At 31.4% G+C, this 14080-nt stretch overlaps 1 protein-coding gene across 1 annotated transcript in view; it reads right to left on the reverse strand.

The window, feature by feature from the left end:
- LOC110020207 (endoglucanase 1-like) overlaps nucleotides 1-566 on the reverse strand; it is a 5754-nt gene extending 5188 nt beyond the window's left edge. The window contains exon 1 of the mRNA XM_020718227.1: nucleotides 325-566. Within this exon, the coding sequence (XP_020573886.1) occupies nucleotides 325-519 (195 nt within the window). The 5' untranslated portion in view covers nucleotides 520-566. The remainder of the gene's footprint in view (nucleotides 1-324) is intronic.
- Between the last annotated feature and the right edge of the window lie 13514 nt (nucleotides 567-14080).

Raw genomic sequence — 14080 nt, forward strand, 5'->3', positions numbered from 1 at the left:
AAAGGGGCCTCCTGACATACACTTTTTGGTAGAAGGAGATGCGTGCGGTGGGAAGACACAATAATTTTTCGTTTGAGACAGCTTCTGAAATTACTTTAAAAAAAATGATAAGCTGTATTCACTATTATAATTTTAATTTATTTAAAAAAATTAGAACCATCACATTTTAATAATTTTGGTTGAAAAAAATAACTTTCTACCACATAAATTTATAAAAAATAACAAGAAAAAGAATTCCCAAACAGATTAATTGTGTTAACAGTCTGAAAAGCAAAACAATCAGAAAGCTGTCCCAAATAGACCCCAAGACAAGCAGCGCCATACATTGGCAGAGGACCCATCCGAGAGGCCGGAATTGCCCCGCCATTGTTGACGTTGGGTGGGCGGGAGCTCGCCGGAGCGCTGCCCTTCGAAGAAGAGTATTGATTTCGTGAGAGCGTCGGCGTAGTCGAACGCGGCTGAGAAAGAAGATGAGCTGAGGAAGAGGAGGGAGAACAAGCTTGCCATTTTTGACTTCATTTTTGATTTGTTAGGGAGGAGTGAGTTGATTAATATGAGTGCTGTTGAGGGAAGGAGGGGTGGAGCATTTATAGAGAGGAAGGTTGGAGGGAGAAGGAAGGGAGCTGGTGGGTTCACGGGATAAGCTGCGGGGAACCTTCAGGTGGCTGTGAGGGCTCGAGGCATGAGACAATAGTTGGCCGTTGGTACCTCCATCCATGATTGGTGGCATTATGAAAATGAAAGAGTTACATATCTACCACATAGTTCTTGTGTATTTACATATCTACACTACCTACTATCCTAGATTTGAAAAATTATTCCATACGGACAGATGGTGTCCGATCCTGACCGTAAATCAGGTGATCTACGGTCATGATGTATTTCGATGGGCCCCACCTAAATTTTTTTTAAAAAAAAAAAAACTGAAATATATCATGACTGGACTGTAGATCACCGTGATCTACGGTCATGATCGGACAGCGCATGCAGAGATGCATGCGGTGTCCGTACACAATAATATCTCCCTAGATTTTGATTTTTTAGTTTATGACATTGTACTTGTGGTTGAAAAGTTGTATTTGTATCTCACTTTTGAGAGTTGATGATAGTAGTTTTTTTTTATGTTTTATGACAAGGATTTAATTGAGTGTTAAATGTAAAAATGTAAAAATTAAAAGGGCATTTACATGCATATCACCTAATTCTTATGTATTTACATATCTCGTATATAAACTTCACTTTTTTACGTTTATGCCACTCAAATCTTTCATATCACTTTAAAAATATAGTTATTTTAACTTTTTAAAAAGTGAAATATATGTTTTCATGCATAGGTAGGGTGTCGTATATGTAAAAATTGAAGTTTAGGTGTCTGGTATGTAAATACATAGGAATTATGTGGGATGTATGTAAATCTTTCAAATTAAATTAGATATTAGGTATGCAAATACATAAGAATTGCTTAGTATTCATGTAAAGGCCTTATATATATATATATATATATGAGAGAAATACACATGCATCACGATTCCTATGTATATAAATATTGAACACCTAAAGTTTGATGTTTACATTTATTATACTTAGGGTGCTATATGTTGTTGTTGCGAGATCTAGATATAACAGTTTATGTGGTATATATATAAATCAAACAGGAGAATGATCGACGAAGTGAAAAATAGAACGAGAAAAATCAAACCAGAAAAGAACAACACAACGGAACACACAAGTTTACGTGATTCGGCAAATTGCCTATGTCCACGGAGTTGCAGAGGATTTTTCCACTTGATGATTTTACACCAGTCGATCACCTCGACTTACAAGAGGAATCTCACTTCGTTGCTCTCTTTTCTTCTCTCTCTACACCGGGATACACCGAAAAAACTCTACATCGAGATAAATTAAAGAAGATAAACTTACAAGAGAAATAAATCCAATTTCTCTTCAGCCACAAGCCACCAAGAAGAAGCCGAGGGAGAACAATCTTCTTCTTCTTCTTTCTTCTTCCTTCACTGCAAGGATCTACCTCTTGCACTTCTCTTCCTTCTATCCCGAGGAAGCCCGAAAAAGAACACCGTGACTACTTCTATTTCTGGGAGAGTCATTCAAAGTCTTTTATCACGAACATGAGGAAGCGAAGCGGGAGTGGTTATTTGTGAAGAGATGCGACTCTTCAAAGCAAAGTAACCACCCAAACATAGTGGACCGGGTTTCACTGTTTCTAACACTATAAATCTATGATAAAAAAAGAATATTTTGTACAATAATAAAGATTTGAATATTATGCACGTTGACATTTAAGAAAAAAAAATTAAAATTTCTTTCCTTTTAATATATTTCTAACATGAAATAATGCAATATTCAAATGATTCCTAGGAGATACGTTTGACTAATTTGATGATGCAAATTTCGGACTTTTTAAGGATGTGGGGTTCGGGTTGGAAAAAAATATTTTGTAGGAGTAATTACATAAAGACCACCCCAAATTTGCTATTTACACATCAATAACCTTCTTTCATCCAATTTTCAAATTCTCACTTAAATATCAAAATTCATGGTATAATCCTAACACATATTTTTTTGTTTTTATCAAATCCTTGATAGCTAGATCGTGGGACATGTAAATACATCGCTTTAGTAGTTAAAAAAAAAAAAACCAAAAGGTTAATTCATAAATATCAATGTTCGTGTACGGTTTGTTTATGCGTTCGTGTTCGGCATGTTTGCTTAGTGAGCTGAAAACGAGCTGTTCGCGAATAAAGAGTAGTTTTGACAACCATAGCTACGCAACCGTAGAATGTTAAGGATTGCAGTGAGATTTAAATATTATTGTTTATATTAAAACATCATTGGCAACCGTAGAATGTTAAGGATTGCGGTGAGATTAAATATTATTATTTATGTTAAAACATCATTTAAATATAAATTAATATATAATTTTGTTCTATTTTTTTAATTAATAATTTTTATTATTATAAATTATTGAAGCATTACAGTCAATTAAATTTTTTAAAAATAACACTCATCAAATATATATAATAGTTGTAAGAAAAAGGAAAACAAAGGTTTAAATTTTCTTTTCTCATGAAAGGAAAAAAGTTAAAAAATTGGGCTTGGCTTCTGATATAGAGATTATATGTTTGGGTTTTACATATTATGTTCATTAATTTTAAATTTATAATTTTGCTCAAAATCTTAATAGAAATATTAATAATTTCAGTAAAATAAGAAAAATTCATTCACTTTAGTTTTATTTCATTGATGGTGATGAGATAATGTCATATTATTCAAAAGAGTAGCACCCCTTCACATGTAACATAAGACTTCTCATTATGAATTTTATTTTATTTATTTATTTATTTTTGCATTAATTAAGGGCTTGTTTAGGGATCAATTTTGTTTTATTTTTATTTTTATTTAAATATATTTATTTAACATGTTATTGATATGTTTTATTTTTTATTTCTAAAAATAAATTAATATATTTTTTTAAAAAAAACTTCAAAAAAATTTTAGGTGTATTTTTAGAAGCAATCATAAAGCAATCATACTTTAATAAAATAACCAAACATATTTCATTTCAAATCGAAACATAAACAAAATTAAATAAAAAAAATAAAAAAATGATCCCAAACAGTCCTAAACTACAAAATATATTATAAAAATAATATACTATTGTTAAATAAACCCTATGTTGTTAAGATACAAATATATATAGATCACAAAATCCTCTTTACACATGAACCAAACTCTAGCCTTATGGCTTATATCTCCATTTCCATCAAAGAGATCTTAAGTTTAAGCTTCAATTCTTTCACTCAACTATTATTTCTTTTAGAAAAGTTTAAGAATAATGTCATTTGCATCTTACGCTAAAAGAAATGTCGCCTTTTATCTTTAGCTACGATGAATCTTATTGTATGATTTAATATAATACACATGAGAATAAATAATTAGTATTTAAACAAAACAATTCTATTTTTATAATTAACTTGTGAAAGCTCAAGCAAGCTTTGCACAATGAACTTTTTCATAGGAGAAAACACGTTATCTAATCTTAGAAGCTAAATGTCACATCCCAAAAGAGCCCTTGTGGGTGGTGGGCAGTCCAGGACTTAAATACTGCTTTTTGGCCCTACACCTAGACGATGTGTGACTATTTGTCCATGACATTCTTCTCCACCAAATCACGTGACGCCCTCGTCACGGATCAGCTCCACCGAGGGTCCCATTGAAACATGGAGAGTCCACACACCTGACAGGCAGTAATCTGTCCAAAAAAACACTTGTGGGCGATGGGCAGTCCAAGACTTAAATACTGCTTTTCGGCCCTACACCTAGCCGATGTGGGACTATTTGTCCGTGACATTCTCCTCCACCAAATCACGTGACGCCCTCGTCACGGATCAGCTTCACCGAGGGTCCCACCGGAACATGGAGAGTCCACACACCTGACAGACAGTAATCTATAAGGACTTGTCTCTATAGCAAAAGTTAAAGCTTTCTACTTAGGAGAGATAAAGCCACAATATTAAGCTTTTACATTTATTATTATTATTATTATTATTATTATTAATAAAACTTTTTACATTTATTATTATTAGTATTTAACTATAAGGACTTGTCTCTATAGCTAAAGTTAAAGCTTTCTACTTAGGAGAGATAAAGCCACAATATTCATTTTTTAGTGAACATAATTAGCTTAAGCATTTTGTAAAAGCCTCTTTCACCATCACATGCATGCATGGGGCTAAATTACATGCAAAATCAAGAAATTAATTAGTCTAATCTGTTGACTTATTTGAAGGAAAAATATAGCACATAGCACATAGCAGAGGAAACTAATTGCAAACAAACAAGTTATAGGACATAAACCCCATGTGGTCTTTCATGAAATTAGTCCTCAAAAACATGCGCCATTGATGCATGGCGTAACTGGCGTTATTAGAAGTTAAGTAGCTTATATATTATTACTAATGATATAATTATAATTATAATTATATGGAATAATAATGTCTTCAAAATTGAACAAATTAAGGCGGTTAGATACAGAGCAACTAAAAATTAGGGGTGTAAACAAACCAAACACGAACGAACAGAACTTGTGTTTGTGTTCGGTTCGTTTGAAATAAACTCATTTTTGAAATTATTCGTGAAGTCATTATTCGTGTTCGTTTCTTAACGAACAAGTCGGACACGAGCTGTTCGCGAACAACTAGCCAATTTGACATCCCTAACATTAATATATATATAAGCAATATATTATATTAGTTATATAACTTATATTATAAAAATATATAATATCTATATTAGTATATTACTAATATAGTATATTAATATATTATTATTATTATTTTATTATAATTCATAAAATTTAATTTTTTAAAATATCATAAATTTTTTTGTATATAATTATTTTAAATTATTTGATATTTCGAACAATAACGATTCGAACACGAACAAACGCATCACTGTTCGTGTTTGGTTCGTTTAACTAACCGAACGAAAAAAATTTGTTCACGTTCGTCTCATTTACTTATCGAACAAATCGAATACGAACTCATTGATGAACCGAACACGAACTGTTAGCAAACAACGAGCTTTTTTGACAACCCTACTAAAAATAATTTATTTATACATAATATATATGGAAAATATATGGAAATAATCTTTTAAAGGAAATAAAAATAAAGCTTGGGACTCATTGCTATACGTATATAATGAAGGAGCCGGAAGTACTGGATTCACATGGACAAAGTGCAGTAAAATCCGCAGATATGGAGCGTAAATTAAGCTAAACTGCATGTGGAGCGTAAATTAAGCGAAGCATGTGGCCGCATTTCCGTCCAAATTCTTTTCCTAATTCTCTTCCTCTCTTCATCTTAGTCCTACTCCTACTCTGTGTATATATATATGAGTCAAAATTTTACATAAATGATTAAATATAATAGATTAGAACAAACCAATATTTAATATTTAGTTTTATTTAAAACAAAAATAATTAAATTTTATCGTATTATTTCTAAATTAAAATTTTATTCCTCTTTTTTTATCTCCGACTTTTCCTTTCAAATTAAAAATAGCAAACTAAACTAAAATCATTTTTTTTTGAAATGAATTATTTTCTTAATCCTTATATTATTCAATTTTCCAATTTTTTTTTGATTTAATATTATTAAAACCAGTCCAAAAAACCGAAATCCAAAAACAAAATATTCAGATTATCAGTTAAAAAAAAAATCAAATCAACTAAATGAGCTCAATTTAATTTGATTTTTTGGTTTTGACTACATATGCCTGCTACATGTCTTTAATAAAAGCCACCTTAAATATAGCATGATAAGAACAAATATATGATGGAATAACAAATAATTGATGAGTTACATTTAGTAATATTGATCGAACATGCTATGTTAACATATGGAGAAGACAATAGAATAGAATTACATTGGTTATAATTTATCATACAAAGATGGTGAACATTATCATGATAGAAATCAACTTAAAATATCACATTTTTATTATTCAAAAAGACTGCACAATGACACTCATTGGAGTAAATCATGTCTTCTACCATCAATACTAGCAAGCCCAATACCTTAATATTTATATTTTAATAGATACGTGTTAATTTATCATGTTTGAGTCATTAAACTCATTGTAAATTTTTTTCAAACTATGTTCTATCAATGTGCTTAGTGAATCATCACCAGAGGACCATATTTTTCAACAGTGGTGATTTTTCATTCAGAATTTTTGAGTTTATGCTATCGTAGCTTTAGTTTTGCTACTTCTGGATTTAAATAGTTTTTATTAAGTAATTATTTCTCATAGCTTATTTATTATTAAATGTTAGTTTTTGCAATTTTGTTAGATATTACCTCCTTTCTTTTATTTGTTTTATCATCTATTATTACTTTTATATGAGCTTGTGAATACAGTATATTATAAACAATCTTTGTTTGAGCATGGACAAACTAAGCCTTGATGAATAAATTATCTGTATCAATAATTATCAACTAAATTCAAAATTTGAAGCTCCAAAATTGTGGTCTAAATCAACCTTGATGTTTGAGGGTGCATTTCGGGCAGCTTGTGCTTATCTAGTTAAGCCGCTTATCTGAAAACGTGAGCCGCGGGGTTCGACCGGCGTTTAATGTAAAAAACCAACTGCGTTTACAAATAAACAGCTCAAACACAATTCTCAAACGGTGAGTCAGCGTTTTCAAAACGGTGCCGCAGCGGAAAAGCTGCGCCAAACGGAGCCCGAATCTGCCCCCTAAGATGCAAGCTTACTTAACTTGCAATTACAAGATAGGTTGATTATAATCTATGTTGAAACTTAAATGTAAAGATTGGTACTCGAACTTGAGATTTTGGTGCTAAATACTGCGTGTTAAACTTCGCTTACTAACAAACTCCAAAAGCTTAATCTTCACAAACATTTCCTGAATTTGTTACTCATAAGAATGTTTTTGTTTGTTTGGTAGCATGCACGTAGGTTTTAAGATAATGAAGAATTATAAATAATAAAATAATTTTTTTCTGGGAAATTAATCAAGCTATCAAAAGTAACAGTGGTAGCCTTGTCCTGATCAATAGCCTAATAGAGAATCTCTATAATTGTAGTTCTGGCTTCTAAGTAACTACAATCCTAATATACAATTGTTAATCAGATTTAATTCTATAATGTTGTCTTGCAGGATAACTAAGTAGAGATACAGTAAGCCTACTTCCTTCTTTTTTCTTTTGGGAATACATTAAAGGCGCCCATGCATGTCGTACAGCAAAATGCAGCAGCACAATCGCTTCTATACGTTAACTCTTTCAATGAGAGTTTAATAAGGTCCTAATCACATTATCTCTTCCGTCTGAAGTGCTGGAGATCAATATTCTCTGTTTTAGCTCGTAACGACCTGTCCCATCTTTTAATTTTACACATAAAAGCTTCCATGTGAATACCATCCCAAGCCCCTCTTATGGTCAAATTTTGTTAAGGTTTCACATACTGTAGGTTGGGTGTATAATTATATGACAGTGACTCATTTCTAAACCTCAACTTGAATTATGAATGGAAATCTGCATGTTGATACGATAACACGGCTGAGGAAGTGTAAAATTGTCATAACAACTATAGCAGGGTAATGGGGGTGCTACCACTAATCTACTCTTAGCGTGGAAAGACAAGCAAAGAAAGGATAAAGGGATAAAGGGAGCAAGCTAAGCTATAGATGAAAAATATGATCAGTTCTTGTTTCACTATCGAATCTTATTGCGTTACTGTTTATGATATTTGTTGGATCATCATTATTGTTATCATTAGCCTTATCCCAACTGTTTTGATTTAAGATTATAAATTCACATTTTTCATTTTTTCGTGTCAAATTTTGTTTGAGTTGTTAAAAATATACTTTGTAAATCGTTTTGAATAACTATCCCTATAACCTGAAGTCAACCCATTTTTCTTCTCAGTACTCTTAACAAAAATTTTACCAGCTCATGCGACATGCACACTATCTAACCTTTGTTGAACATATTCAAATCATCTTCTATTTTTAATCAACTCATTAATAAATATCATAACAATATTTCATCCAATATAATCATTCCTTAAACTGTCTTTTCTAATGGTGATATGCACTATCTTAATATTTTTACTTTGGGTATACAAAACTTAAATATCAATAATTTTTTATAATCTAAGCTTTAGATCTATAAAATATCACGTGCCTAATTATAATATTATATCATAATCTATATCTCCAAAAATTTTATAAATAGTTTAACTATCACACCTAAGTATCATCATTTCTTCAAATAACATTTAATAATTACTATTAATATCATATCCACTAAAATTATATATAATATCCTTACTCTTTGATCGACTATTTCCAAGGCCTCAAGGTTCATAACATTTCTTCTATTGTTGTAATTTTTCACTAATCACAAGATGTCTTATCAATTATAACTATAGCATTAACAAAAAAATATGCACCTAAGTATGACATTTTGAAAATACCTTACAAGCATCTCCTTTACTAATACATAAAGATAAGGGCTCAATGAAAATCATTGAAGTAAATCAACTATAAATGGAAACAATTGAGTCACTCCACAAATATTTCGAATATTCATTAATGCTTTATCATATATATTTTTAAGTTAACATATCTTTGATACGTGCATTTCTATTTTAACCAAATTAATTTATGTGGCACTTAATTATATATCTTCATACAATGACTAAAAATTCTATATGAAAATAATTTTTTTCTTATGTCTATTTCTTTATTAATTCTGTTAATGTAAACACTGATTTCATGATAGAATCTAAAATAAAACCAAATTGGGTCTTCAAATTTGATGGAATTTTTCTAAGCCTATAATCCATTACTTGCTAACATAGCCTGGAATTTTTCATGAATCATAAGTTTGCTTTATCTATAGTTAGCATAATATTGAATATCATTTTTGTTAATAAATATCAAAATACTTCTTCTTCAGTCACATGGCATCATCTCAATCTTCAAAATTCTATTAAGAAAATTTGTCAAACAAGTCAATAGAATATCCTCTATAACTCTTCAAATCTCAATAAGCATCTCAGATGGATTTAAAGTAACGCCTTTATGCATCCTTTTTTAAAGCTAATTCTACTCTATTTATGCATCCTTTTTTAAAGCTAATTCTACTCTATTTATTGGATCAACCTATTATATACTTCACTAAATAATATATTTCAAATTCTACCTTCATATCCTAGGGTCACTTTTATTTTGATTGTTATTTTTATACACTTAAGATATATATATATTCATAATTACTACCATACATCATATAACCTAGCTTTCTCCTGGAAACAATTTGCAATATTTTCAAGAAGATTTTTCATTCCTTTCAAAAAGAATCTATTTATAATTTTGCAACTCCACTTTTAAAAGTAAGCAAATGTTCTCATTGTTTGAAGTATTTGCTTATAATTACAAGATAAAAGACTATTATGAGTCTAAAATTGCTCTCCTATCTCATTTCCATCTCCTATTTCAACATAAATCCCTGGTAGCCTATCCTACTTGAACCTATATGTTGATTTAAATCTCCTCTGATAAATATCCTTTCTTCAACAGATATACATTAAAGTAGTCGATCCATCACTTCCCAAAATTTAATTTTTAAACCATCTTATAATCCAATTAGAGGAGTATAAGCACTGACCGGATTCATAATTTTCTCCTCATTAATTATTTTAAATTGGATCACACTATTACTAAGCTTAGTAACCTCAACAATTACATTTTTCAATAGTGGTAAAAAAAGCACACTTTAGGAGCAGGGACAAACAGTGTATTGGTTCTAACTTCTACGCATTGTTTCCAAGTGAAACACAAGCTCCTAAGAAAGTGCATGACAAGCAGCTTTATTGCTTTGTGTTGTTTTGTCCACTCAGCTTTGCTTAAAATGATAACAGGTCAAATTTCATGATTTAGTTCAATGTACACATAATAACAAAGGCATAAATGTTCTCTTCTCAATGGTTATTATAGTGACTGAATTATCACTCGTTGGTTTTCTATTCTCTCTTGCTGAAGCTAATAGTTCCCTGGAGATTCTCCACTTCAAACTCTCCCACCTATTAGTTTTCTTGTATGCTTTTGACCGATTCTTATTATTGACCTGTGTAGGTTCCCGCTCACGAGCTTCTTCTCGAGAGTACTTCTCAATATATCACCTATACATTTCTCGGCACCTCATCTTCACACTCTCTCTGTTTCACACGATCTCCGCCTCTTGATCTCTAGATGATTAATCAATTTCAAAAGATTTCTTCCGCAACTGCATTATTTACACCTATAATTTTATTCTTTTGGTTTTTGAAAAGTTGAAAATCACAATATTATTGTTGTTATACTAGCTATTTATTTATGTTCATGCGTTAGTCAAAGTATCGCTACACTTTCTGCTTTATGCAATGAAGTAACAAAAATCTTGTGCAATTTATTGCCCTTCAGCAATTTTAAAACACAGCTTCCAATAATTTTTTAACTGCTAGTCCAACGACTCCAACCCCATTGTTATTGTTAACTTTTCCAGCACACCGTAATTCAAATATTCTCCAATATCTTTAAATTTTTCTTCATTCTATTTAATATCTTATAAACAGGCAATATTTATTCATCTTTAATGGTTTCCACCAAGTTCATTACCTTCGTTCCCAAATTCTATGAAGAAAATCTAATATTAGATTTTAAACTAGACAAATCTTGGTTACTTTTCACTAATTAGGGTTAACTTGTGGCTCACTCATGGGTGGTGACTAAACCCACCCAAGCTTATCTGTCACCATAATTAGAGTTAGGTTGTAATCTGTTGTTTAAATATGACATCCTAACCAGCTATTACCTACTACTCATGATAGCCAGTGCTCACACTAGAAATATTCCAATTTTAATTTATTTTAAATAGTTACTAAAAATAAATCCCAATGATGACTAATAATATCATTTGAGTGATGGTCATTGCAAAATCATCAATGGATTCCACACAAAACAAGTGCAAATTATCTTTCAAACCTGCTTACAAACCTGATTACATATGCAAATCATATTTTATATTGGCCATCTAGAGTTAAACCCGTTTGAAGATTGTTGAAGTGATGACATATTATTCATGTGTGCTAAGTAGTTAATCACGATGATAGTTACCCCATCCTAGTAAGAATATATATCAAAGGTAATAAGTCCAAAAATAGTGCAAAAACTCCGCTCAAGTAAGTTCTTTCAGAGATTGGCTCTTGTCAAGCCCAGCCTAGCTAATTAAGGTAATATGTTTGATTTTAGAGTCCATGCTTTATGATAATTTAAAAAATTTCTCATTGAATATCACACAAATATCCATTGTATTCTACCTTCTTTTTTCTTGATTATGATTATGCTATTGTTCACAAGCCGTAATTGCAATATATTTTTTCAACAATACTCTATCCATGTGCCCAAACTGAATATAAAGAAAACGAGGTGATAAAATTAGAAAAAAAATACTAAACCTTTTTTCTAGACGACTTCATGTAAATTTGTATATACACTTGGCGGAAACATCAATCGAATTATTAATTTGAGATAATTTATTTATACAGTTTTCAAATTTTAAGTATTTTAGATGTGCTAATGATAAGTGAATATAAGAGTGAACGCATTCTCTATTTATTTGATTCCTTGGCACTAGGTTTAGGCAAAAATTTAGACTTCTTGGGTTTACGTTTAATTCCATATTTACATGTAGCAATTCACCTTATTTACTTTCCTCTTTTTTTCATATTCAAAGGGATTGCTACTTTTGGGTTATTTTATATTATTGCCCCTTTTCACTAAGCAGGGATGGCTATTATTGTTGATGATCATTATGTTATATACAATTATTATTTTTTCACTTCCCTTGAAGAGACTAATGGTGGATTGGCTATTATTAGGCTTGTGCTTTTGCAATTGGCATTAATGATCTAAAAAAAAATAGAATTCCTTAATCCTCTCCCCATTGCAATCTCTCTCCCACCCTTTTATAGACCCCAAGATAGCTTTACTACTGTGAGTGATGGCTGACACGTCCGCCAAAATTTTGTTGGTTGTGGAAACAATGATGATATTAAGTGAGAAAGTGTCCTAATGTGCCATTGTATGTGGTGGTTGTAACCAGGCTACGACTCACTTGACAGTCTACTCGGACATGTGGAAAGATGAGTGATTGGAGACTGATTGGGCCGATCAATTTTAGTTAAGAGCCAAGCATGAAATTATCATGCCACTTAAATGACCTTGATCAAGTGCAAGAAATGAGGAATCAAAAGTAGAACAAATCAAGATTACATTATACTATCCTGATGTTCATCTCCATATTTGTTTTACAACCTAATTTGATGAATACAACATTAACAGTAGACAACAAACTCAAAGTTGCACAAGAACAATTCAAGACATCTCATAATGAAAATCACTTGTTTGCCGTTTGTCTCACAAAATGGATCAAGACAATGCGCCTGGTATGATAAAATTATCCAGGAAAAGCTCATTGCATTATTCAAATTATGGCACTAAAAAATATGAAGCACACGCCAGGTTGAGATTTGAAAATTCAAAATGTGCAGGCAACGAGAATTCAAGGTAAAGCCAATTAAAAAACACACTCAAGTGATCACTCTCTTTAATCCCTTGCCTGCTCGCTCGCATCTCCCTCTCAGTGCCAACCGTTCTCTCTAATCTCCCAATTACTCGCACGCACTTCCAACTACCCACCCAACCAATCTTTTAGGACACACCTTAGCTCTCCTCAGTCGCAACTCCTCCCTCATCACCAAACCAAATTAAATAGCCCAACCGGCAATCTAAAATTTAAAATCAAAATCACTTATATAATTAGTAGAAAAGGGAAGTGGAAATTTTCAGAGGCCAAACCTTTTAATATGCAAACTAATCTTTTTTACTTCATCCAATAATACTCTAGATGTCCATCTATGCAAAACAAATATTCTTACTTCATCCAATATTACTCCAATGTTAATCATGGAACTTGGTCCTAGTTTGGTATGGTAAACAGATATCTTTTCCTTCCCTCTAGTATGCTCAGACTAACCCAAACCGATCAATGAACTTTAATTGATACTATAAAAATGGATCTGGTTGTCATTTCCGCCATGGCATGACAAGATGAAATAAAATTAGATAACATGCATTTTTATCTTGTTCAAGTAGTTTACATACTTTAACCAACAAAATGGATGTTGGGTCCACATACTTTTGGAACAGCTCCATGTTACCTATAAATGCGGGCCCAGAGAAGTCACAAGTAATCCATGTCTTAAAAAGGAGGACCATTTATCACAATATTCGACATGTCTTAAAGAGGATTCTTTTGCCAGCTTGGTGACAATTTTATTTTAAACCAGAATTACTCTCATTTAGTATCAATTCATACAACCAAACTATTTTTTGCAAACTGCAACATCATGAGAAAAATGTGTCCAAAAAAAAAAAATTCAAACATAGGCCGTGATTATCCTTCATAAAAAAATTGAGAAAATTAATAT

Source organism: Phalaenopsis equestris, unplaced genomic scaffold (genome assembly GCF_001263595.1).
Source record: "Phalaenopsis equestris unplaced genomic scaffold, ASM126359v1 Scaffold000094, whole genome shotgun sequence".
In the NCBI taxonomy this organism is placed as follows: Eukaryota; Viridiplantae; Streptophyta; class Magnoliopsida; order Asparagales; family Orchidaceae; genus Phalaenopsis; species Phalaenopsis equestris.